Raw genomic sequence first — 27,708 nt, forward strand, 5'->3', positions numbered from 1 at the left:
GTTGAGACTCCTCTCGAGTTTGCGTGCAGTGTTTAGAAATTCCCACAGATTGATTTCCACCGTTTACAAATTTGAATGTGAACACACTTGCCTCCTAGTTGTGCTAACAACCACAATGTTTCAGATGTTTGCCAGTGAGCTCTGGCTGTGCTTGGTAGCAGTGACCTCTGTGATTGGTGCTTAGGGACTGAGGGATCTCGGAGAGTGGTGTGGGCCAGCATTCAGCAGAGAGGCCGGGGGGAGGGTGGGGGTGGTGGGTGGTCCAATCTGTATGAGTTCTGTGAAAACCAGAGGCCAGATTAGGTTTTGGATTCTCGCAGCTCTCCCACTGGAGTTTCTCCAAGCCCTGTCCCAAAGAGGTAGGTAAGGGGGATTCAGGCATGTATTGCTGCCCCATGCCCCCTCCCCAGGTGAGCTATTCCCCAGGCTGGGAGGACTGCCCGTACTTTTCCTGTGCCTGGTAACCCCCTCCCTGAAGTCTGCATCCTTTGTGAATTTGCAATGCTGACCTTTTCATTTGTTCATGGGAAGTGTCTGACGCTGGCTGGGGTCAGTGTTTAATGCCCAGGGGGCACTGCCAACACTGTAGGCCAGACCAGGTAAGGATGGCAGATTTCCTTCACTGAACCAGATGGGTTTAAAGGCTGATTGACAGCAGTCACCATGTGGTCAGCTTTTGAAAGTCCCAGCTTTTTGAATGTCACCTTCTACTTGGCTCAGAGATGTGGAGTCAGAGCTGCAGAGGGGGCCAGCACTGGCGGTCGATGGCTTTGTTCCGAGTGAGTGTCCTCCAACAGGCAACACACTGACTGCTGTCCTTGTCCCCACTCTGCGAACTGTCTGCGGCTCCCAGCACTGAGTTAGTGACTGTCTAACCAAGCTTTCACCTGCTCACCGTGTGTGCAGAATGAAGGATCCAGTAACACGTGGGCAAGCAGTGAGGGCAGACCACGTACAAGTGTCTGCGTCTGTCTGTGTCTGTGTGCTTACCCTCTGACCGTTCCGTTCAGTATTTACCATTGGGAGTGGAGGCCTTGCCTTGGTGCAGTCTATGTGGTTAGGCACGGTACAGTCCTGCGACGTCCCACATGTGCTGAAGTGACATCAATTGGTTTTGATCTTGAGAAGAATATGATGGGCCAAATGGCCTCTTGCTGTGCTGTGCACAGATTCCATACACTGTTTGATGTTCTATATCTGAGTAGCAGCCGTTAAAAACGTTTCCCAGCAGAAAGACTGGCTGAAGCGTGGACTATCTGAGGTTATTGACTTGCTCACTGAGTTGATAAGTTTGTTTGCAGACGTTTCACCACCATTCTAGGTAACATCATCAGTGTGCCTCTGGTGAAATGTTGCGATTTATCTGTCTGGATCTGCTGGGGTTGGTGGGGTCATTTCCCGTGACATTATTGGTTCTGTTAATTAGTGGTTGGTAAATAGGGTCCAACTCGACATGTTTGTTCATGGAGTTCTGGGTTGAGTGCCAGGCTTGGAGAAATTCCTGTGCCTATCTCTGTTTGACTTGTCTGAGGATGCCTATGATGTCCCAGTCGAATTGATGTCCTTCATTGTCCATGCGGATAGTCCTGCTGGCCTGTGTTAATGCTCTGGACTTGACTGCGTCTTCAAACTCATCCCGCTGTTTGTCGGGTTGGAGATCATGAGGCTGTGGTACTTTCAGTGTTGTTGTGTTGGCCTTGAGGGGAGAGGCTTCTCTGTCAGACCTTGCTGGGATTTGTGACCATTGCTTGAGTAAACAGGAGATTTAGCCTGAAGTGTGGCTGGAGAGTGTGTCACTGGAGGTGAGAGAATGGAATTGCTCAGGGTTAATGTACCACCATGCACATAATGCTGCAGAACAGTACCACTGCAAGGCCAACTTACCACGTTTTACCTGCCACTGTGCTGTCCCATTACATAGGTCACTCATTCCCTGCTTCACAGATACACTTACACTCTCTCTCTCCCTCACAGACACACTTGCACACGCGCACACACACATATACTCACAAATGCACACTCAAACAGACACTGACTCTGTCTCTCACACTTTCACAGACACTCATTCTGCCTTTGTCTGTCTGTCTCTCTGACATTCACACACACACACACACACAGTCACACGCACACATTCTCACTCTCACTCTCACTCTCACTCTCACTCTCACTCTCACTCTCTCTCTCTCTCTCACTCTCTCTCTCTCTCACACTCTCACTCTCTCACACTCTCACTCTCTCTCTCTCACTCTCACTCTCACTCTCACTCTCACTCTTTGTCAGCTGGTGGGAGCCCAGGCCCTGGGATTTGGTGGTTATGTTCCCCCCCTGAGCGGGGGAGCGAGATGGGGGCCTCCACTGGGCTCAGTGACCCAGCATCCCTTGGAAACGACGAGGTTGGACATTTGATTGGAACCTGAGGGCTGTTACACCTGGTCTTAAAGCTGCCATCTCCGAGAGGACAGGTTGGTAAAGATGGTGCCTTCTCGAGAGAACCGTCTTAGTGTCAGAGGGAATGAATGGCATATTAGAGAGGCCAGGGCAGTTTGCAGCCTTGAACAGCTGCTTTGTAATCTTCCATCACCAGAATGGAATGAGACTCGCAGTCACTGTGTCTCCCGGGGAGATGTTGTTTGTGTTCCTTTAGCAGCCCACAGTTCCTGCTGCTGCTGTGAGTGTTGTGGTGTTCAGCTTGTCGGTATAGTGAGCTGCAGAGACGCCAGAATACCTTGGAGCCTGTCTGACTGACCAGCTGTGGAATGTACTGTGCTCTCGTCCAATACTCCAGTCCAGCTCACCTTGCCATTGTCAATATGGGTGGCACTTGTAGAAGTGGGGGAGAAGGAGAACAGCTGAAGCTTTTGATGACTTCAACAGATTTGTTGTCAGCGAGAATCATGTAGACTTGAGTTTAGAAGACTGAGAGGGGATCTGATTGAGACATATAAGATTATTAAAAGATTGGACACTCTGGAGGCAGGAAGCATGTTCCCGCTGATGGGTGAGTGCCAAACCAGAGGACACAACTTAAAAATACGGGGTAGGCCATTTAGGACAGAGATGAGGAGAAACTTCTTCACCCAGAGAGTGGTGGCTGTGTGGAATGCTCTGCCCCAGAGGGCAGTGGAGGCCCAGTCTCTGGATTCATTTAAGAAAGAGTTGGATAGAGTTCTGAAAGATAGTGGAATCAAGGGTTATGGGGATAAGGCAGGAACACAATACTGATTAGGAATGATCAGCCACGATCACATTGAATGGTGGTGCAGGCTCGAAGGGTAGAATGGCCTACTCCTGCACCTATTGTCTATTATTGTGTATTGTGTGCCCACAGCTGAGGAACAGGGCCCTTTGTTTGACCACTGGATGCTTCATTCCAATTTCTCTGTGTTTTTTTGACCAGCACGGCCTTGTGCTCCCTTCTCCCCCATACACACATTCCCTGAAATGGATTGATAGTGTTCACCTCTGCTCCTTCCTTACTCCTTTCTGGGTCAGACAAAACGTCTCACCCAGTTACCGCGCATGCCCTGTACTTGAGGAGCGAGCGGGCATCACGGAATAGTTTTCCCCCTAACTGAGAGGCTGCCCCCTCCTCCTCTCTCGGGCAGTGACTGCTGGGCTGGATGGGGACGGTCAGCACTCCCCACTGCCTGCCACAGACAATGGAGAGCAGATCCCTGACTGGGTTGTGCTGGGGAGGGGACTGGGAATGCCGCACCCAGCTCCATCTCCCCCGATAATGGCGAATATCCCAATCCACCAGCCTCCCTCCCCCACCCCTCTCCTGCTTTCCACAATCCAAGTTGGCTGTTGTGTGAAACGAAGCTCGCTCACTTCAATAATTTCAGTCCGAGACAAGATCTGAATCAGTCGTGTCATTTATTTCGCTCTCGCAAGAGGGGTGTGGTGTCCACTGTCCACAAGGCTGAATTCAACTAGTACAGAGTATTTATGTAACTTGGTTCCTATTCTTTCATCCCATTGCTCCTCCCCTGTTTCTATCTCCCACCTGTCTAAGACCGGCGCCCATTACTCCTGTTCATCTCTTGCCTTACCCAGCCTTGTCTGTGACAAAATGCTTCGTTCTGGCCTCACCCCCCACTGTGGGCCATCTGTTTGCCTCACTTGTTATGACCTTATGACCTCCTGACTCCTTGATTGTGGTTAGTTCTTGTTTATACCGAAGTGGGAAACAGATGCTTATAACTCCTGTTTGTACAGGTATATCGAGCTTAACCCCCTCCCCTCACAGCACCTTATCTATTTGTCTGTAACATCCACCATTGTTCACAGGCACATTTCACTCTTGTATGCACATTTTAGCTAATACAAAAACAATTATATATTTCCTTCACATAGTTTTCATTCTTGTTAACTCAGCTCTTGGCTGAAACAACTATACACTGGTGTGAGTTCATTTACCTTACATACGTCGTTATGATTGCAGAAGTAACACTACTTTATCTCTCTCCCATGGCTGTGAAGCGCTGCTAGTTGCCCTGAAGTACAGAGAGGCAGGCGCTATGCAAGTGCACCTTGCAGAATGTGGCTGACAGGTGCTCAGTGTCACTGCTGTCCCATCCCACTCGCTGATGTTTGTTCACGTCTCCCCCAGCCAGCAGATGGATGGGAAACTGAATGGGGAACTCTCCCAGCACGACCTGGGAAATGTGTGGCACAGTAATCTCGGCTGATCTGCCTCCATTCCCCAAATGGCAGGTGGTTTTCCTCAAAGCTCCGAGGACCTTGCAGGGCAGGGCTGGCTGCGTGTTGACAGGACAGAACAGGCTTGAGGGGTCACATGGCCTCCCCCTGTTGCTCCTGTGTATGCCTCTGTGGTACTCTGGGTTTCCTTGGACGCCTCTCAGCCCCTGCTGTGACTCCACTCGGCACGTGAGCTGGCACAGCACTGGGGGGGGGGGGGGCAGGCATTCTGAAGATCCACAAAGATTCTCTGAGGGGAGTAATCCCTCCTCCTCTCCCTACTGAATAGTCGAATCCTTACCCCACCTCTGACTCCTGGATCCAGAGACCCTCCACCTTCCCCTGAGCCAGGGGAGGAAGCAGCCTCCCAGTACCGCCCCCTCTCAAACCCTGGAATAAGTATCCACATCCCAATGGGATGGTCCAGTCAGGGAATCACTGCCCTACAGGTCCTGCGCCCAACCAAAATGGATGAAACCTGGCACTTAACGTTTCATTTACTTTGGGAGCCAGTCCAAATAGGAGGCCCTTCAGCCCACTCTGATTGTGCTGGTCCTTTTTGAGAGTACCACCCCAATATTCCCTCCCACCTCTTCTCGCTCTCGCTCTCCCTCTCTTGCTCTCTTGCTCTCTCTCGCTCTCTCACTCTCGCTCTCCCTCTCTCGCTCGCTCTCGCTCTCTCTCCCCGTCTCTCCCCTTTGCTCCTTGGTCTCGTTGTAACTGAGGGTGCAGGACTCTTGCTTGTGCCTGACCCTGTGTTCCACGTTGAACACCCTAGCACTGTAGGTCAGCTCCTGCCCACAGCCCTGACATCAGAGGATCTGCAAGGACAGGATTTGTGCCTCTCTGCGTGTTCCTGGAGGTCGATCCTTTTTTTTTCTCTCAGAGCAGCCCAATTGCAATTGGAAATCAATAATTCCCAAATCTGGGAGGAAGCCATTGTTTGGAAAGCTGAGTGTTTTTGTCTCCCTCTGAGCAGTGACTTGTTGCCCAGCTGTTGAGAAGATGATGAAAGGGTTGGCGCAACAGGGGAACATCTGTGTGCAGGCTGAAGGACTCTGAGGGACTGGGAATTGCAAGTAAATAGGATAATGTTGGGCTTGTGTGCACAGATGACATTGATCTCCCATTCCCTTTGAAATGGTTCCAGCCCCATTTTATTCTGCATTTCCCTCCCTCTGCCTCATCTTGTTTTCATTTGTTGAGTCACATTGACAACTACGTCAAATGTCTTCCCCATGTTCTTTTCAAAATATCATCAACTCTGCTACAATGTAGATTGGAAGGTTTGTTATGGACCATGTCAGAATATTTTCAGAAGGTAGCCCAGACACTAACCTTTGCTTATTGTAAAGGTAGGTGTGAAGTGGATATTCCAGGAGTGATACAGCAGGTCAAACCACTCCGCTTTAAGCAAAACAGAATTTATTTACCCACTACAGTTGAATCACAAACAAAAGAATACGGAATTTAGAATAACTTAATTATTGGAAAACTCGGCAGGCTTGATACCCAACTGAGGAGCTGTTCCAATTCCCGTAACATCCCACAAACGCACCCCTTGGCAAACACGGGTTCCTCCAGGCAGGAGAGATTTCAGAGACAGAGGCTGGAACCTGTTTGCACTGTAGCAGCTTCTGACTGCCTGCTCCCAGCACCTTCTCTGCTCCAGCTAAACCAAACCAGAAAAAACCTCAACAGGGAGAACTGGCCAGTGTTGCTGTGGGCTCTTTGCAGACAGTTTGACACCTCTGCCTTTAAAACCTCTCTTTTTAAAAAAATGAAGACAAAATAACCTTTTTAAATTGATGGCACTATCACAGGTTGTAAATGCAGGTCAGCCTGATATCCCTATTGGGAGAAATACTGGAAACTGGGACAGACATCCTGCAAATGTCTGGAAAAACACACAGGCTTTTCGGAAACAGCCCTGAATAGACCTGCAGACAGATTGAGTTTGGGTCCTTCTGGATAAAAACTTCATCTGGGTTGAACAGACCTGAAAAGCAAGGTTATTTTTAACCTCCAAATAATTTGAACTAGTGGACCCAAAACATGCCCTGTCTGAAAACCAGTTGATGTTCAGGTTTCCTGGTAAGGGAATCCAAACCTGTCCCAATTCCTGGACACTGAGAAAATACTTGCCAGATTGGACAGAGTCACCATGACTCATCGGTGGCTCAGTGGTTAGCACTGCTGCCTCAGGGACCCAGGTTCGATCCCACCCTGGGGTGGCTGTGTGGTGTTTCCACATTCTCCCCCCGCCCCCCGGTCTCTCTGTGGATTTCCTCCTGCAGCCCAAAGATGTGCAGGTTCGGTGGATTGACCGTGCTAAACTGCCCATAATATCCAGGGAGGTGTGGGTTAGCCGTGGGAATTGCATGGTTGTGAGAGTAGGGTGGAATTCTCTTCAGAGGGTCATTGCAGAGTTGATGGCCTGTGTCCACACTGCAGAGGAGAAAATCATATTTGAGAAACAAAAGAGATATGGTGTATTGGCATTTTCAGGAAGGTTTTTACAAAGTCTGAGGCAGCAAGTGGGTGTGACAAACACTGAAAGGTATGGGGTTTGAGGTTTGGGGGAGAGGCAGAGAGCAGTGTGTATGGTGGGTACATGGGTCATTCTGCACGTTGGCGCACAGTGACCAGAAGGGCTATGCTCAGGATCAGTGTTCAGACACACAGCTTCTCCTCAGCTGACTGATCGGTTGCTAGAATTCATTTGGCCAATAGTGATTCAGGCCAAAAGAACGCGAGGAACGTCAAGCAATGGGGCTGCTGTTGGGCAGAGCCGGCATGGATTCAGTGGGCTGAATGGTCTGCCCAGATGTGATACGAGTACATGTTTCTACACCTTCCCAAGCTGGGGAAGAAGTGGAGGAGGGTGATGATTTGACCTGTGCTGTGAGAGTGTCTGGTCCAGTTCAGGAGTCCCCTCTAACACTCACTCTTGTCTGTCTGTGACCCCCAGGACGAGCAGTTACGAGTGCAAGATGTTCGCATCAAGGGAGTCTTTGGCTCATCCAGGAAGCGGCTGCCTGTCACAGAGGGTTATGTCCAGGTGCAGCAGGACGGAGAGTGGAAACAGATCTGTGACGTGGACTGGACAGCCATGAACAGCAGAGTTGTCTGTGGCATGTTTGGATTTCCCGCAGAGAAAGGCTACAACGCGAGGATTTACAAGTAAGGACAGAGTGTCTGGGTGTGGCTGCACTCAGGGTGGGAGGTCTGAGATTGGTGCCCTGCTGTAGGCCTGGGAGAGATCACTAGGGGTGCAGGGAGAGAGGGGGAGCAGGGTAAGCACGATCCTCATGAATGGGAGAACAGCTTCAGGGGCTGACTCATGTTTTGATCTTTGCCCTGATCTGAGATGTTATTATTTCACACCTCCTGGAGCACATGGGCTTGAACCCGGTCCTCCTTGCTCAGATATAGGCACACTACCACGGCAGTAACAAGAGCCCTGGGCATGCCTTTGATGTTGAGGTGTGACAGTGATCTGCCAAAGGATGCAGAGTCCGCAGTGTCGTTCACTAGCTCGGTGGTAGCTAGCTGATGGTGCTGGAACTGAATGGGATCTGACTGATGTTGTTAGATCAGAGCTGGATGCACTCATATTCTCTCTCTGTCTCACACTCACACACCCTCATACACTAACACAAACTCCCCTTGTGCGGATTGATCAGGTTACAGCCAACATGGTAGCTCAGTGGTTAGCACTGCTGCCTCTCAATGTAAAGGATCCGGGTTCGAATCCAGCCTCTGGGAGTGACTGCAAACTCCACACAGGCACATTCTCCCCATATCTGGGAGAGATTTTCTCCCACAGGTGTGCAGGCTAGAGTGGGTTGGCCATAGGAAATGTAGTGTTAAAGGGATGGGGTGGGTCTGGGTGGAATATTCTTCAGAGAGTCAGCATGGTCTCGATGGACTGAATGGCTTCTTTCCACACGTAGGAATTCTCGAGTGAAGTCCTGTGAGGAATGTTTCAATCCTCTTGACTTCTGAAGCTGTATGATTGGAAGGTGGAATAGTTAGATAGCAGGTATTCGGGGCTGTGTGGGTAATCAGAAAGGAATCCCCTAGTCCGAATCCCAATCAGCCTCATGATATTGTGTGTGTTCAATGGGATGCCATATTGGGGAAATCTCCCTCCCTGAAATGGTTTGGAGCTCTGCGTTTACCCCAGTCCCAGCCCCATACTGCCATGCAACTCTGTCATGGATTCTCCCCGATGACTCCCTCATTGATTTTCCCCTCAAACCCCTTGTCAGCTCCCTCACTGAATCCCTCATTAATTCCTCCTCCAATCCCTCCTTCACTCCCCCAGACTCCTTGTCGCTTCCCCCTCAAATCACTCATTGATTACCCCTCCCACCCACATCTGCCATTTCTCTCTCTCTCTCTCTCTCTCTCTCTCTCAATCGATCCGTCTGTTCCTTCTTCCCCTGCCCCCACCTTATGTTTCCCAACCCCCTCTGCTCTCTCCGTCTCCCCACCCACAGATCCAGACCACCTATGCTGCTGTTTCCCCTCTCTCCCACATGCCCAAACATCGGCTCTGGACCCCTTCTCTCATTCAGCCCCCTTGACCCCTTCCCTCCTGAGTTGCCTGGTGATGCTTCATGCAGATTCCACCCCCACTACTCCACCATTCCCCCTTGATGATGCCACCTCACTGCATTACGTTCGGTCCTGCTGTCGCATTACCTGATGGACTCTGTAACATGGGAAGGTGAACCTATGGCACACATGGGGAATTCCCTCCATATCAGTCAGGAAAATGTGAATGAACATCCCCTCAGGAAGTCAGTGTTTGTTCCTGAATGGCGTGAGTGTTATTGGGAATAAGTTTCTCCACCACCACCCTGTTATGGGAACTAAAGGCTGCGGGGTGGTGAGGGAATGAACATTGTCCAATCGGTCAAGTAACCACTTCCTGTGCTGTGTGCTCCCAGTCTTGGCACTACCATTGTCTGATCCCATGGCTTTGTCAGTCAGTGGGGAGGTGGGTTGAGGTTCAGAGCTTTGTTTGCTGAGTAATGCTGAAATGTGAGGTGGGGCTGAGTCGTTCCCCCAGAATGACAGGGGGCTGATTGGGGAAATGCCAGCTTGCCCATTGAGTGCAGAATCCAGGACTGCTATATCTCAGTGTGGCAGCTCACTAGGGTGGGCAAACAAGATGTCAGCTCCATTCACCATAGCTTATCTCACTGTACAGATATCACCAGATACATGTTAGTCCTTGTGAAACTATCCTGGTGTACTGCTTGTGTGTGTTGAGTATATGTCCAACTATGTGTGTGCAGGTTTCCCTCACACAAAGTATACTTGTTCTGGAGTGTACCTTGTCTCTGGGTGTGTCCCCAATGTCTCTATGTGCACTTCTGATTGATTGTAGTCCGTGATGCATTGCACACTCTGTATGTGCGTGCATGTGTGTGTGTGTCCCTAATGGAGAACATTGTGTCTGTACTCTATCGTGCCCCTCCCAGTGTGTTCTAGCTAGTGTGCTCTTGTCCTGTTGGGTATAAACGTTTGTATGTGTCCCCTGGGTACACCACAACAGATCATGTTAGGGACATTGCCTTTGTATTGAAGATGCTGATGGATTATACTGCTCCTGTATTTTGGAAACTGACTCCCTCTCTGTATTCTGTGTGTCTTATACTGGTCCTGTACTGTGTATACTGGCTCTCCTTCTGAGTTATGCACTGGTCCTACCTTTGTTGTATACTGCTCCTATATTGTGTGTACTGGCCGTCTCTGTGTGCTGTATATTGGTCCTGTACTGTGTGTACTGGCTGTCCCTCTGTACTGTATACTGGTCCTGTACTGTGTGTACTGGCTGTGCCTCTGTACTGTACACTGGTCCTGTACTGTGTGTACTGGCTGTCCCTCTGTACTATATACTGGTCCTGTACTGTGTGTACTGACTGTCCCTGTGTGTTGTATACTGATCCTGTACTGTGTGTACTGGCTGTCCCTCTGTACTGTATACTGGTCCTGTACTGTGTGTACTGGCTGTCCCTCTGTACTATATACTGGTCCTGTACTGTGTGTACTGGCTGTCCCTCTGTGTACTGTATACTGGTCCTGTACTGTGTGTACTGGCTGTCCCTCTGTGCTGTATACTGGTCCTGTATTGTGTGTACTGGCTGTCTCTGTGTGCTGTATACTGGTCCTGTATTGTGTGTACTGGCTGTCTGTACTGTATACTGGTCCTGTACTGGCTGTCCCTGTGTACTGTATACTGGTCCTGTACTGTGTGTACTGGCTGTCCCTGTGTACTGTATACTGGTCCTGTACTGTGTGTACTGGCTGTCCCTCTGTACTGTATACTGGTCCTGTACTGGCTGTCCCTCTGTACTGTATACTGGTCCTGTATTTTGTGTACTGGCTGTTCCTGTGTACTGTATACTGGTCCTGTATTTTGTGTACTGGCTGTCCCTCTGTGTACTGTATACTGGTCCTGTACTGTGTGTACTGGCTGTCCCTCTGTGTACTGTATACTGGTCCTGTACTGTGTGTACTGGCTGTCCCTCTGTACTGTATACTGGTCCTGTACTGTGTGTACTGGCTGTCTCTGTGTGTACTGTATACTGGTCCTGTACTGTGTGTACTGGCTGTCCCTCTGTACTGTATACTGGTCCTGTACTGTGTGTATTGGCTGTCCCTCTGTACTATATACTGGTCCTGTACTGTGTGTACTGGCTGTCCCTCTGTACTATATACTGGTCCTGTACTATGTGTACTGGCTGTCCCTCTGTACTGTATACTGGTCCTGTACTGTGTGTATTGGCTGTCCCTCTGTACTATATACTGGTCCTGTACTGTGTGTACTGGCTGTCCCTCTGTACTCTGTGTGTTGTGCACTGGCCATGACCCCCGTGCAGCACAGAGCCTGGCCTGCTCTGGGTGCTGGCTGTGAAGTGTTATGTTTGCTGTGTTTTGTGCAGGACCTTTGCGAGCAGGAAGAAGCACACCTACTGGCCGTACAGCATTAACTGCACAGGTACTGAGGCCCATGTGTCCAGCTGCAGCCTGGACTACTCTGACAGCAGCAGCAACAGCTCGTGTGCCAGCGAGATGCCTGTGATTGTCAGCTGTGTGGCTGGACGGCCCTTTGCTGCTCTGAGTACGACGCGGGTTCGCAAAGCCTTCCAGACTGAGGTGATCACTGCATGGCCTGTATAGACCCCCCCCCCCCCGACCTACCCCCACCCCGAAACCCAGCTCACGTGCAATGGGTCAATCCGGGTGTGTCTTTCAGGGGCAGCACCACCACCATCTCACTGACGGGCTGAATGGCCTCCCTTGGTCATGATAACACCACTTTATTGGTAGGGGCTCAGTGGGTGATGCCTCACTTATAAGAGGCTAATGTCCCAGACCCGGTCATGTGTCTGCCTGATGACAAGGCCTGTATACAGACATGTTCAGGAGGAAGCTATGGATGGTGCCATTGTTTTGTTGTTGGTTAATATTACCCCATTACGCTCTGAGTTTTGGTGCTCACCAGAACACCGGAGCCAAGCGGCAGCTGACCTCTGCACAGCAAGATCCCACCCGCAGCAGGAGAGGCTGAACTTGGAGCTTCAGCTCAGAGCCCTGCTGTGGAGGCCCAAGAATGGAAGGTGAGACCCTGCAGCCTCCCTGACAGAGAGCTGACAGGTACCATCCAGGCAGGGTCTGAAGCACCCCACTCTCCCCGCCCCAGGCAATTTGAGCAGTGCCCTCACTCAGTGGGAGTTCCAGCCTGGTGAACATGGAGAAAGCATTCTCGGGTAGCCTGGGAAACTGAAGTTGTAAGAGAACTCACCGAACGTAGCACATTCCTCATCGTGTGTGTCATGCACATGAGATAATGCGAGCCAGCTGGCTGTGCTGGCTGCTAAGGTCAGACACAGATCTGTTCCCAGCGACCGGAGTTAGCCCTCACCCTCCTGCATCCAGGCTGCGCTGAATCCAGGTGGATTGGTTTTCGGAGATTGGGACTGAGAAGTTACACAGCAGACCAAGGGATCCCCACCTGGCCAGATAGCAACCTGCAAGCAACCATGAGTGGCTGGAGACCTAGCGGGGAGGATAAATCAGTCAGCACGCCTCTGTATCCCACTGCTGGCTGCTCTCTTTCTGCCCTTTGCTCAATACTCCCACCACCCTCTCCCTGCCCCTTTATTGCAATCACCCCCTCTCGGGCTCCTGTCTACCTCCACTCCCTCTCATTCCCTCTTCCTCTTCTTCACCTGCTTGCCGTTTCTCTCTTCACTTCGCCTGACCCTGGCTCATTTTCTCCCCTGTTTCTGTTTCCTCTCCCCAGCCCTGCCCTCTCCATCTCCCTGCTGTCAGTTTCCCTCTGTCTCCAACCTTTCCCCACCCCTGCTAGTCCAGTGTAACTGTCTGGTTCACTCAGTGAGCTCCCGAACACCCCCCCCCCCCCCCCCCACCTCCCGATGTTTGTCTGTTCTTGTTGCTAGGTGTCACACAGTCAGAGCTGTGTCCTCCTATGAAGCACGTTGGAATGTTGCAGGTGCTATGGCAATGCAGGCTATTGCTGTTGTGAATGCTGCCTGACCTTTCCCCATTTGTGGGGAGGGGGAGGTGGGGTTCCCCCTGCATCTGGTGACTTGGTGTGTGGAGCCTTGAGGAAGAGTGTGGTCCACAGCGATTCTGTGTTCCTCAGCAGCCAGGGGAATCACACCTCCCCAGGTTCACTCCCCTACAGCGTCTCCCTGAGCCACCTGGTGGTCACAATCAGGAATGGCTAGCCCATGCTGATGCCCAGGGAACCTGGGGACACAGTGAACATGTTCAGACACCGGGTGACGATAGGACTGGACCAGTCTGTCAGAGTCACCACCCTCCCTGCTCCCTGAACTTGCTTCCCAACATCCCACCTGAACTCCAGCCCATGTTCCAGGTGAGCCCAGACTGGAGGATGGCACCTGGTCTAGTACTTGTTCTCAGGGCCAGCACGGATCTGATGGGTTGAATGACTAGCCCCTAGGGCTGTCATGACTGAGGTGAAGCCAGTTTGACACAGAAGGGGTGCTGCTGTGTCAGTGGAGCTGACTCCCCTGTCAGACGGACACAGACACACCTCTCCCCTTATCCCTACACCCCCATATCCCCTCCACTCACTCAGTTCCTCTCGACCAAGGCCATTCTCATTTCACCCCCCACCACCACCCAGTCAATAGTGACGCCTCACAAACCAAACGCACCTTGTCATGGCACGGGACCTTGCTGTGTGCTGATGGGCTGCTGTTCATAGAGTCAGAGATGTATAGCACGGAAACAGACCCTTTGGTCCAACCTGTCCATGCCGACCAGATATCCCAACCCAATCTAGTCCCACCTGCCAGCACCCAGCCCATATCCCTCCAAACCCTTCCTATTCATATCCCCATCCAAATGCCTCTTAAATGTTGCAATTGTACCAGCCTCCATCACATCCTCTGGCAGCTCATTCCATACACGTACCACCCTCTGTGTGAAAAAGTTGTCCCTTGTGTCTCTTTTATATCTTTCCCCTCTCACCCTAAACCTATGCCCTCTAGTTCTGGACTGATTAATGAGCGAGGTTACAGGGATGGACGCCACATGATCTTGCAGCTTTGTGGTAAGGTGAGACGTTTCTTCAGTAAAGCCAGAACGTTGAGACCAAGGGTGTGTGAGTTTTGAACGTTGTTACTAAGATGAAGAAAGATCCGGATGCAGAGGTTGACATTATTCCCAAGCGGAATCTCCCACCGTGTACCCCTGCTGCACTGATGCTGGTGACCAGGACATGGGATCCTCTGCCTGGCCAAGACACCGAGGGAAGGGGAGGGAAGGGGAGGGAAGGGGAGGGGAGGGGAGAGGAGGGGAGGGGAGGGGAAAGCAGCTTTCCAACACAGCGAGGGAGGAGTCGATACCCTGCGGGACGCAGGTCATGACAGGGTTCTGGAGGGGGAGAGAGAGAGTGTGTGTGTGTCTACACATGCATGCAACGGTGGACCATTCAGCCCATCGCTCCCATACCAGCTCTCGCCAAGAGCTTTGCGCTTGTTCCCATTAAGCTGCCCCCCCGCCCGCTCCGTTTGTGAGTGTCGGTGCGATTCTCTCCTGCGCGTTCTCCCAGCAGTGATGCTCCCCTCCCTCTCAGTGCGCCGCATGGAACCAGCTCCTCCTTTTGTCACCACAGAGACCTCTGATCCGGCTGCGGGGAGGAGCGAAGATCGGAGAGGGCAGAGTGGAGGTGATGAAGAATGGACACTGGGGGACAGTTTGTGATGACCGCTGGAATCTGTTGGCAGCCAGTGTCGCCTGTCGAGAGCTGGGATTCGGCACCGCCAAGGAGGCTCTGACCGGAGCCAGAATGGGCAAAGGTGAGGTGTTGCCAGCCCGGAACGTGACCGAGATACCCGGGGGGTAGCCAGGGGAGGCAGAAAGGAAGACTCACCCCTTGCTGCAGCGGACAGTGACCGAGGGGGGGCAGAGATTGAAGGGAAGGGGCAGGAGGTTTCGAGGGGATGTGAGGGAAACCTTTCTCATCCCAGAGGAATCTGGAACTCCCTCCCTGTGAGGGTGGCAGAGGCAGGAACCCCCATCACATCGCGGACATATTCAGATGTGAACTTGTGATGGTCAGGCTAAGGGCCAAGTGCTGGGAGATGGGAATAGCAGAGTAAGCCATAGTTGTTGACCAGCACCGACCCAATGTGACCTCAGTGGCTCCCTGATCCTCTTTCCCTCACCCCCCACCCCAGTTCTTTCCCTCATCCCCCCACCCCAGTTCTGACCCCCACCTCTCTGTTGGTCTCTCTTGCTGTTTTCCCATCCCTCAGCCAATCCTCAAGCCTGCCCTGAGGGAGATCGTACGCAGAGACAGGAAGCTGAATTCAGAGTGTTCCTCTTGGCATCACTACCGTGGTCATTACGTGGGAAATACAGGAGGCAGGTTTGTTGTTATCCCTTCACAGGACATGGTGGCTCAGTGGTTCGCACCGCTGCCTCACAGCGCCAGAGACCCGGGTTCGATTCCTGCCTCAGGCCACTGTCTGCATGGACTTTGCCCATTCTCCCCGTGTCTGCGGGGGTTTCCTCTGGGTGCTTCCTCCCACAGCCCAAAGATGTGCAGGTTAGATCAATTGCCCATGCTAAACTGCCCATAGTGTCTCTGGATGCATCGGGTTAACCATGGTAAATGCAGGGTTCTGGCGAGAGGGTTAGGAGTCTGGGTCTGGGTAGATGCTCTTTGGGGGAGGTTGGTGCAGACTCAATGGGCTGAATGGCCTGCTTCCACACTGCAGCAATTCTCTGATCCTGGGATGTGGGTGTCACTGGCTGGGCCCAGCATTTCTTGCCTGTCCCTAGTTGCCCCGTGAGAAGGTGGGGGTGAGCTGCCTTCTTGAACTGAATTCCAGGATTCTGACCCAGTGACAGTGAAGGAACAGTGATATATTTCCAAGTCAGGATGGTGAGGAGCTGGGAGGGGAACTTGCAGGGGCTGGTGTTCCCATGTATCTGCTGCCCCTTGTTTGGGATGAAGGAGATTGTGTCTGGAAGGTCCTTGGAAGTTGCTCAGCTGTCCGAGAAACCAAGAAGAGTCCATAATGGTGTCGGGATCTGAGACTGCCATCATGCAGTGGGCTTTGTTGGGAGCTGTTATGGTGTACTGGCAGGGTGTCACTCCCTAACACAGTTACACCAGCTCCTATTGGTCATGGAAGCTATGTTAGACATGTGGGCCCAACTGCAACTTTCTCACGTTCTCCCGTCCTTTATCGAGAGGAGATTGGAAAAGATGAGGATTGTATTCCCAACCAAAAGCACCGGTGTCTGGATTTGTCACTTTCACTTTGGATGGACAGTCAGTTGTTGCGGGAGAGATGGAGAGTGAGTGCCCTGATCTGTGTTAGCATGGCAGCACCCGAGTCTATGTTCACCGTCACCCTTCCCTTACGTGGCCCCCTTCACTGGCTCCTCTGATTGTGTTTTGTCACAGGTATTGGCATGACCCACATGAACCAGGTCTCGTGCACAGGCTTTGAGAATTCCCTCACGGCCTGCCAGTCTAACCAGGAGCAGCTGTGTGGCCATGATGAAGATGCTGCAGTTCGCTGTAACATCCCTGACATGGGCTTCAAGCAACAGGTCAGTACCTTCACCTGAACTACAGGCCCACCTGCACCCCCCAGGCCGGGCACTGGTACATGACACGCCAACAACACCCCAGACCCTGGCACTGCAGCTGGACAATAGCTTGGTCTTCAGGAGCAGATTCATTCATGGGCATTGGGAGATGGAGGGCATTCAGGAGAGGAGTACAGAGAGGGGTGCCAAGGATTCGAGAGAGAGAGAGAGAGAGACGGGATTCTGGAGAGAAGATTCCAGAGACAGAGTGGATTCCATAGAGAGAAAGAAATAGAGAGGATTCTAGGGAGAGAGAGAAAGAGAAATGCGGGGAGGGGAACAAGGAGGATTCAGAGAAAGAGAGGGGAGGGGATTCTGGAGAGATAAAGAGAGAGAGAGAGAGAGAGAGAATTAGTGTTTCTGGTCTGGACATTGGAAGACAAGGTAAAAATGAGTAATAGGATGCAAGGACTTCCTTTTGTTCAGTGTCTGGTCAGCTCTATCCCTGTCGGGGGAATGTGAGCTCTTCTCTCCCAATTCCCCCCACCCATTTCCCCTTCCCCATCTCTGCCACCAACCATTTTTCTCTCTCTCTCTTTTTCTCTCTCTCTCTCTCTCTCTCTCTCTCTCTCTCACTCTCACTCTCACTCTCACTCTCTCCTGTGCTCGCTCTCTCTCTCAAACTCCACTCCCTTCTCTTCCCCCACTTTCTCACCACCCCCACTCTAATGTTCCCTCCACCCATGAGAGAGTAGCCCCATGGCTTGGTATGATGTGGCGACCTGACCGTTTTCTCCCGGGATGGAGACAAAGGGCTGGACTTGCCAACACTCAGAACAAACCTGACCCACAAACCACCAGGGTGGCCTGCAGCAGGGTATTCCAGGGTCAAGCAGGGTTGTGGGAGAAATGTTGAGGCTGTATGTTTTAGTTCTCACTCATTCCCCTGTTCGGGTATCATCCCGTGTGCAGATCCGCCTGGTCGGAGGACGTACTCCATATGAAGGACGTGTCGAGGTGCTGATGAAGAGAAACGGCAGGCAGCGATGGGGCACTGTCTGCAACAGCAACTGGGGTCTGATGGAAGCAATGGTGGTGTGCAGGCAGCTGGGCTTGGGATTTGCCGACCATGCAGTTCAGGTACAAGTCAGCAGCTTCCAATGGCGAGATTCCTAACTCTGTATCCCTGCTCCTACCTCAGCCAGGGCATCATCTCGAACTCGTCGTGCTGTTGAATTAGGACTGACCCCTCCACCTGACAATGGCCAGCAGTGGAGCTTAGCTTTATTGTTCCACAAACCCTGGCTGTCCGTCCCTAATTGCCCCTGAGCTTAGTGTCTTGCTTGGCAACTTCAGAGGGCACTGAAGGTTCAACAACACTGCTGATCACACAGCCCCTTTTGGATCCCATTTTCCAAACTGCCCTGGATCCCAGTTTTAAAGCAGCCTGCCATGTGAGACTTCAGAAAGAGCCTGACTGAGGTCTACATCGACTGCACTCCCCTCAGCGACACACCCAGTAACTTCCTCAAAAAGTCCAGTTTGTGAGACCGGAGCTCCCCGTGACCAAGCCAGGCTGACTCCCCTTGGAGAATCAGTGCCTGTCCTCCATGTTTTCCCAATGATGGTCTCCCAGTCACAGTTGTTGGACTGACAGGCCTATCGTTTCCTGGTTTATCCCTGGGACCTCTCTTGAATAATGGAACCACGTATTCCAGGCCACTTACATCCCGGTAATGCGGCCAGACAGAGTTTGGAAATGAATGTCGGAGCCCCTTGCATGATCCCCCCTGGCGTCTGACAGCAGCTTGGGATAGATCCATTTACAAGGCCGCTGAAACTACCAGGACCTGTTCCCTCTCCATGCTCATTTGTTTAAGTGTATCATGGCCCTGTTCCCGTATTATTGACTGTGGATACACATAAAAAGTTCTCTTATCAAACTTCAGCCATGTCTTCAGGTTCCACACAGACATTTAGCCACTTTGTTCCCCAGAGGGATCTCCTCTTCACCTGGATATCCTGAAACCTTGAACAAATTGGGGAACCAGCTGTTGGATTTTCCTATATTTGACCAATGCCATGATTTTTCAGGCTGTCACTTCTTCATTCTCCTGATTGCTTGAAGTATCTCCATTTATGTTTGTATATCACGCGCACATCTGTTCTCCCGAGTCTAAAGAGGCATTGGAAAATATGCAGTTAGCGAGGGTCTCGGGGACGTTGGTTGGAATTCCTCAGTTCTTCAAAGTCTTGAACAGGGAGCGCACCATGTCTTTGTCTCAAAATACGTCAATTTTGCAGTAACTGAGAGGGACCTTTCAGATGACCAAGGGGAGACTGTTTACTGTTATGGTGAGGCCAGACCCTCAGGTATTCAGGGCAGACAGCGTTCCATTGGGGAATTCAGGACGTTCTCCCACAGAGAGTGGTGAGAATGTGGGACTCACAATCTGAGGGTGCTCGGTAGTTCTGTGATAAAAGCTTGGCTAGAATTGGCAAGGCAGCAAAGATCTCCATTTATATCTGTGGAATATTGGTGCAGAATAATTTAAGACTTCCGTGAAGGATGAGCAATATTTCTTTTCTCTCGGTGAGAGGGAAAACAACTGTGGAGGCTGCGATGTCAGGATCCAAACACGAGGGTGCACACAGGAGATTGTGTACTGAATGGGGATTGCGATGGGTGAGGATTGAGGGAGGGAGGGAGACTTGAGACAGTGATGGACAGAGGAGATTGTGTACTGAATGGGGATTGCGATGGGTGAGGATTGAGGGAGGGAGGGAGACTGAGACAGTGATGCACAGACCAGTTTGCTATCTGAGTGAAGAAGGGGATGATTGTAGTTGGATTAAGGGATTGGAGGGAGGGAGAGAGAGAAACTGGACAGACCAGGTTGCTATCTTAATGGAGATCAGGATAATGATCAAAGGGGATTGGAGGGTTTCGGGGGAGAGAACTGGACAAGATAGATGGATAACTTACTGCAGAAAGGGATCAGTCTCGGTATGAAACAGTGTAATCCTGCTGAGGAGGAGTGGGGGAAGGAGATAGCTCCATTCTGGCTGTGTTCGGGTATTAGCTGTACTGGAGTTGCCATGCTCCCAGCTCAGATCAGAGATCTCGCCTGTGTTTTTCCCTCAGGCTGATGAGTTGGTGTTTTCCTTCAGGAGACCTGGTTCTGGGGAGGGGACCCATCAGCTGATGAAGTGGTGATGAGTGGTGTGAAATGTTCAGGCACGGAGATGTCCCTTTTCCAATGTCTTCACCATGGGGAGGAGCTTGATTGCCCCAATGGAGGGGGACAGTTTGCTGCTGGTATCTCGTGCACAGAAGGTAAGTCCAGCTCTCTCCTGCTCCCCCAGAACCAACAGCTGCACAAAGCATTGCCTTCCCTTCCTCCTGAACCCCCATCAGCATCCTGAGCGAGCAGGAAAGGTGGAGACATGGTGGGTGGCACAGGGAACAGGAAAGGAGAGTGGGTGATGGGGATTTAGGAGGGGAGGAGAGAATGTGGACCAGAGAGTGAGGTGAAGAGAGGTGGGAATGGGGAGGCTTCGACACGGCTGGGGAAGGGATAATTGGGAGAGAGAGATGAAAGAGATAAGAGGGGGAACAAGAGGAAAGAGAGGTGAAGGGAAGGGCAGGAGGCAATGGTTGGCAGAGTGGTTGGGGAAAGTGTGAGGGGGAACAGGAGGAGTGAGGATAAGGGAGGGGGAAGGGGTGCAGGGAGAATGCCGGGTGGAGGAGAGAAGGTGAAATAGAAGGGGCAAGTTGGAGTAGATGGAGAACTAGGGCAGAGATTGAGAAAGGGATGGAGGGGAGGGGGCAAGTGTAAGATTGAAGGGGTGAGGGAGACCTGGAAGGGGAGGTGGAGGGAGAGTGAAGAGTGGGGAAAAGGGATCTGGAGGGGGACAGTGGACAGAATGAGGTGTTAATAAAGAAAGCTGGTGCAGAAGCTTCTTTGACCAGCTCAAGATTTCCCCTGTCCTCAGTGGGACTGAGCAGCTAATGTTCACCCAGTACATTGTGACTCAAACTCAGCAGTGTCATTCTGACTGGCACTCTGTGAGAGGAGTTGGAGTGAGTGAGAATGATTGGCCAGGGCTTGGGGAGGACTCAGAGACTAAACAAAAACTACAGATGCTGGAATCCAAGGTCCACAAGGAAGAGGCTGAGGGAACACAGTATCAGGAGGTGGAGAAGTTCCATGTTTTGAGTGTAACCTTTCTTCAGGATCTGAAATGTTGTCTTCTCCAGCTCCTGCTGCTGCCTGGCTTGCTGTGTTCTTTCAGCCTCCTGCCTGTCTCCCTTGGGAGGACTCAGGTGGGTTTGTGTGGATGGGTGTGCTGGTCCCAGACCAGTGGGAGGAGATGGAGCTGGATGGAGTGGGCTCTGGGGTTGACAGTAACCCTTGTGCACTCTTGTTCCCAGCTGCTTCCGACCTGGTTCTGAACCCGCGGGTGGTTGAAGAGACCACGTACCTGGAGAATCGGCCTCTGTCCATGCTGGCCTGTGCTATGGAAGAGAACTGTCTGTCAAGCTCAGCGGTGGGATTGCCACCTCTGACCAGCTATCGCCGGCTGCTGAGATTCTCCTCCCAAATCCACAACAACGGGGAGGCCGACTTCAGGCCCAAGGCAGGTCGCCACGCGTGGATCTGGCATGAGTGTCACAGGTAACAGTGTGTCCTGGCATCCCCCTGATGGGAATGCAGCCCTGCTGGTGCAGTGCACGCGCACTCACACACACGCCACACATATACGCGCACACACACACCTCTCTCGCTCTCTCTCTGTGCTTCTGCTCTGTCATGGATAGGGCCCAATGCCATGACATGTGAAGTCAGGGACTGAACCACAGCGCTGACACTGCAGGTAGAGAGAGATCCAAAGCACTGCTTTCGAGGTCGTGCAGGGAGCCAGCTGGAGAGATGACTGTTTGAACTAAAGCAACCCAACTGTGATGTGTTGTGCTGAAGTGACATTGGGCAGAAATATTGTGTCATGGTGAAGCAGTGCTGAGGTTTGATGGGATGGGAAGCAGTCTCCTTGATCTCCCTATGTGGCCACACCCTGGCCACAGGAGCTGATTGGAATTTGCTTTGAGAATACCAGATCACATTGCTTGTGTTTCCCTGTCATGTCTTACTCCATGGGACATCGAGTCATACAGTCATAGAGACATACAGCAGGGTAACAGAGCCTTTGGTCCAACTTACCCATCCTAACCAGGTATCCTAAATTAATCTAGTCCCATTTGCCAGCATTTGGCCCATATTCCTCTAAACCCTTCCTACTTACATACTCACCTAGATTCCTTTTAAAAGTTGTAATTGTACCAGCCTCCACCACTTCCTCTGGCAGCTCATTCCATACACGCACCACCCTCTGCATGAATAAGTTGCCCCTTAGGTCCCTTTTATATCTTTCCCCTCTCACCCTAAACCTATGCCCTCTAGTTCTGGACTCCCGTTTGCTGGGGAAAAGACTTTGTCTATTTACCCTATCCATACCCCTCATGATTTTATGAACCTTTTATAACGTCACCCCTCAGCCTCAGACGCTCCAGGGAAAACAGCCCCAGCCTGTTCAGCCTTACCGAATCGCTCAAAACCTCCAACGCCGGCAACATCTTTTCTGAACCCTTTCAAGTTTAACAACACTTTTCCTACAGCAGGGAGACCAGAACTGCAAGCAATATTCCAACAGTGGCCTAACCAATGTCCTGTACAGCCACAACATGACCTCCTGACTCCTGTACTCAATACTCTGACCAATAAAGGAAAGCATTCCAAACGCCGCCTTCACTATCCTATCTACCTGCAACTCCACTTTCAAGGAGCTATGAACCTGCACACCAAGGTCTCTTTGTTCAGCAACACTCCCCAGGACCTTACCATGAAGTGTACAAGTCCTGCCCTGATTTGCCTTTCCAAAATGCAGCACCTCACATTTGTCTGAATTAAACTCCATCTGCCACTCCTCAGCCCATTGGCCCAGCTGATCAAGATCCCGTTGTAATCTGAGGTAACCCTCTTTGCTGTCCACTATACCTCCAATTTTGGTGTCATCTGCAAACTTACTAACTGTACCTCTTATGCTTGCATCCAAATCATTTATATAAATGATGAAAAGTAGTGAACCCAGCACCGATCCTTGTGGCACTCCACTGGTCACAGGCCTCCAGTCTGAAAAACAACCCTCCACCACCACCCTCTGTCTTCTACCTTCGAGCCAATTCTGTATCCAAGTGGCGAGTTCTCCCTGTATTCCACGTGCTCTGACCTTGCTAACCAGTGTCCCATGGGGGAGCTTTGTCAAACACCTTATTGAAGGTCATAGAGACAATGTCCACCATTCTGCTTTCATCAATCCTCTTTGTTCCTTCTTCAAAAAACACTATCAAGTTTGTGAGACATGATTTCCCACGCACAACACCATGTTGACTATCCCTAATCAGTCCTTGCCTTTCCAAATACATGTACATCCTGTCGCTCAGGATTCCCTCCAACAACCTGACCACCACCGATGTCAGGCTCACCCGTCTTATAGTTCCTTGGCTTTTCCTTCCCATCTTTCTTAAATAATGACACCACATTAGACAATTTCCAATCTTCTGGCACCTCATTCATGGCTATTAACGATACAAAAATCTCAGCAAGAGGCCCAGCAATCTCACCAATCTCCCTACCCTCCCACCAAGTTCCTGGTTCCACCAGATCAGGTACCCAAGGAATTATCCACCGCTATCAGCTTAAATACATCCAGTGCCATCTCCTCTGAAATATGGACACTTTTCCAAATATCACTGCTTATTTCTCCAAGTTCTCTCACTTCCATTTCCTTCTCTATCGTAAACACTGAAACAAAATCATCATTTTGCATCTCATCCGCCTCTTGCAGTTCCCCACACATGTGGCTTTGCTGATCTTTAAGGGGCCCAATTCTCTCCCTAGTTACTCTTTTGCCCTTAATAAATTTGTTGAATCTCTTTTGATTCTCCTTAACCCTGTTTGGCAAAACTATCTCATGTTCCCTTTGCCCCTCCTGACCTCCCTTATAACTGTACTCTTCCTTCCCCGTGTCCCCGTGTCCTCCTGTCCCTGACATATGCTTCCTGCTTTTTCTTGACCGGAGGCTCAATACCTCTCGTCATCCAGCATTCCCTGCCCCCAGCCTTGCTCACCTACAGCAGAACCCTGTGTCACAGCCAGACCTGAGTGTTTGTCTGTCTGCACATGTCGGGGGAGGGGATCCTTGGAAGTATGAGGGGCAGTAAACTGGTTATTGTCTTTCTGTTTCAGTCACAAACTCAAATGTTGGCATTGACTGTCAGCAGTAGGCCATGCAGCTGTTCAAGCCTGCTGCACCGGTAGTAAGGTTGTGGTCCCCAAGTCTGCCACCTCCCACCAACCTTCCCTACTCACCTTAGATTCCCTCGTCAGCTATGTACCTATTTATTTCCACCTTGAAAATATTTGGTGACCCTCCCTGTGCAGAAGAGAGTTCCAAAGACCCAGGACTGTCTGAGATAGAAACCTTCTTCCATCCCTCTGCCTGACATGGGAGTCCCACCCTGCCCATCCCTCCATTTTTGTTTCTTCTTGGTTTTCTTTTTTTCTTGGCCAGTGCCAAGCAGTGCCCTTATCCCCTGGTTTTTTAACTTTTTCTTTCACACACTACCGCCTAACTGCGGTAGTGCTTATTTTTCCCCAGTACGTGTGTGTGTGTGTGTGTGTGTGTTTGTGTGTGTGTGTGTGTGTGTGTGTGTGTGTGTAGGTGTGAGACACAGTGAAAGACACAAGGTGTACAAATCTTTATTCAGTTTCCACCACCAGGAAAATAGGAAAACACCCGAGTGGCCAGTGACGAGCAGTGCACTTCACATCGAAGGGCAATGCTGTGTGATCAAACAGTGAAGGGGAGGGCAGGGACTAAATCAGAATAGAGTTGGAGGGGGAAATGATGCACTCCACTCCCTGCGGCGCCCACCTCTCCCTGAACAACTCCAGGGTGTTTGTGGACACTGCGTGCTCCTTCTCCAAGGACACCCGGGCCCTAACGTAATCCCGCCATTTTTAAACCGTGTCCCCACATTGGAGTTTGACTGCCATCCTAACAACACCCGCTCTGTGAAGCCTCCTCAGGATCTGGGCGAAAGTGAGGACTGGAGATCAGAGTCTACATTAGAGTGGTGCTGGAAAAGCACAGCAGGTCAGGCAGCATCTGAGGGGCAGGAAAATCGATGTTTCGGGCAAAAGCCCATTCCTGATGAAGGGCTTTTGCCTGAAACATCAATTCTCCTGCTCCTCGGATGCTGCCTGACCTGCTGTGCTTTTCCAGCACCACACTAATGTAGACTCCTGAGGATCTGACGTATTTCATCATGTCATAGAAATGCTGAGGATCATTCGGCCCTTTTGGTTCTGTTTTTCTTACAGAACATGGCTGATCCTCTGTTTCAGTGTTATAGGCCCTGTTTCTCCCCAGGCCTGTTGATGCCTTTCCAACCTTTTCAGATTTCCAGCTTTCAGTACATCGCCCCTTTGTCAGGTGAAGAGAGAGGGAAGCATACACACCCCAGTATTTATGGACAGAGAGATCCAGGGCACAGATATCAGAAGGTTACACCAATGATGTGCTCAAATAATAATTCTCTGCAGGAGACCAAGGGTGTTCGACGGTCTGTGTAAAGTGTCAACAGCTGAATAACAAGCAAAGGGCTGAATTATAATCCAATCAAATGAAGCAGAGAGGTAATAATAAAACATTCCAAATAAGGTGTGCTGGAGACCAGCCAAATGACTGGAACAACATAGAATACTAACAGAAGCTTCTGGAAACACCCAGCAGGTCCGGCAGGCAGCATCTGGGGAAAAAAACCGGATCCCAAACAGTAATTCTGGTTGTTAACTGAACCTCTCCATATTATCCACTCAGGGAGGATTACAAAGGACTAAGTATAGTGGGGATTACTCCTTGTGCCCATCTTCACAAATGGCCTGTTTTGCTACCAGAATAGACAGCACCCCTGACAGAGTAGCACTCCCTCATTGCACAGTAAGTGCCAGCCTGGACTTTGGTGCTGACAGCTATGCTCACAGCTGCATGTTCTGTTGCTGGACAGCTGTCCTGCTCCTGACGCGAGAGTCAAAACCTTCCCTGCTCTGCCTTCAATAAGCTGGTCCTCTGTGTCGAGTCTGACAACACCCCCCCCAAGTGCTGATGGAGTTTTCCAGAGGTTTGAGGAGCACTGAAACAGTGAATCCCAGTGTGAACAAAGTGCTGATGAACCATGCTGTGTTCCATTCGCCTCCAGAAAGAGCTGACCATGTTCACTCGCAGTCAAGTGGTGCATCATCTTGTTCCTCACCAGCCTGTCTGGGAGCAATGGGACTCGGTTCTGGAGAGGATGCTGGTTTGAACTGTGGCTGTCAGGGTCAACAGGACAGAGGCTGAGAACCTGACCTCAGCTATTGTTCACTATGTGCCCGTTTGTGATGTTAATGAGAACACACAGGTGGCAGACTGAGAGTTAGGGGCCCAGTGCACCTCTACTGCATCAATTTGCTCCCTTACCATGTTGTGATTTTATGTTGAAATGGTGATGATGTATTTGAAAAACAGAGGAAATAAGAGCACAATGAGGCCATTTCACCCTTTAAACCTGTGCTGCCATTCATTGTGAGTAATGACTGCTCATCCAACTCAGTCCCCTGTTCCTGCTTTGTCCTTTTACTCCCTTTCTCCCCAAACACTCTCTCTTTCTTGTGAACATTCTGGGTTTTGATGTCAGCCCCTTGTGGTGGTAGAGAATATCACAGGCTCTCCACTCTGTTCTTCAGCTCAGTTGTAACAGGTCTTATACTTAACTGGTGCCTCCTGCATCCACCCATCTAATACTAATTGATTTTTAGAGGTGTTTATAAGATTTCCCTCCTTAGTCACTGAAACTCCTATGAGTAGAATCAGAAGTGTTCCAGCCTCCCTTGAGATATCAGTCCATTCAGAGATCAGCCTGCTGGATGGCCACTGTCCTCCCTTCATAGCACACCCTTCCACAGTTACAGAGATTGAAACTGCACGCATATTCCAGGGATGGTCTCACCAATAGCCAGTACAACAGCAGTAAGACAGCCCTGCCCCCTTACTCAAGTCCTGTCACTATGAAAGCCTACAGCTTATCCTTGGGAGGTGAATAACACCCAGATCTCCAATCTATTGCCGTTCGGATCACCATCGGCCTGCCTACTTTGGCATCTCCACACCTTCATCCACATCATCCTGGCATCAAGTGGTTTCCTCCCTGTTTCTCACAGACGCAGTTCGTATCATGTACTGAGGAGGAAGTAGAATTCAGATGGTGATCGTGAACCTGCAATGTGGACCACCAAGTGCAAAATACTCCAGCTCTGCCTCCAAACCTTGGGGCCTTGTGATTAATCTTTCATGGCAGAGGAAGACACATGCTGAGGTTTGAAAGATGCAGTGCAGAATAGGAATGTTTAAGGTTAGATTCCCTACAGCATGGAAACAGGGCCTTGGGGCAGTTTAGCATGACCAATTCACCCTAACCTGCACATCTTTGGACTGTGGGAGGAAACCGGAGCACCTGGAGGAAACCCACACAGACACGGGGAGAATATGCAAACTCCACACAGTCAGTCACCCAAGGCTGGAATCGAACCTGGGTCCCTGGTGCTGTGAGGCAGCAGTGCTAACCACTGAGCCACCATGCCACCCCAAATTATGTTAAGTATGAGCCAATAGGGAGTTACCTGCCTGTCAGTGTGAATGACTCAGAGAGCAGGAGTTCAGGGTTAGCTGTGTGTGTTCTCTGGGAGACAGGAGGCTGTGAGTTGAATCCCCAGTCAGCCTTGACTC

The 27,708-nt window shown here is 50.9% G+C and overlaps 1 protein-coding gene across 1 annotated transcript in view; it reads left to right on the forward strand.

Annotated features, from left to right (window-relative positions):
* The window catches only part of LOC132837034 (lysyl oxidase homolog 2-like), a 57,485-nt gene that overhangs the window by 20,636 nt on the left and 9,141 nt on the right, over positions 1–27,708 (forward strand). The window contains exons 4-10 of the mRNA XM_060856687.1: positions 7,673–7,884; positions 11,661–11,874; positions 14,891–15,074; positions 16,694–16,842; positions 17,794–17,961; positions 19,993–20,158; positions 21,257–21,500. Coding sequence (XP_060712670.1) covers positions 7,673–7,884; positions 11,661–11,874; positions 14,891–15,074; positions 16,694–16,842; positions 17,794–17,961; positions 19,993–20,158; positions 21,257–21,500 — 1,337 coding nt within the window. The remainder of the gene's footprint in view (positions 1–7,672; positions 7,885–11,660; positions 11,875–14,890; positions 15,075–16,693; positions 16,843–17,793; positions 17,962–19,992; positions 20,159–21,256; positions 21,501–27,708) is intronic.

This window comes from Hemiscyllium ocellatum, chromosome 48 (assembly GCF_020745735.1).
Source record: "Hemiscyllium ocellatum isolate sHemOce1 chromosome 48, sHemOce1.pat.X.cur, whole genome shotgun sequence".
NCBI classification, from domain to species: domain Eukaryota; kingdom Metazoa; phylum Chordata; class Chondrichthyes; order Orectolobiformes; family Hemiscylliidae; genus Hemiscyllium; species Hemiscyllium ocellatum.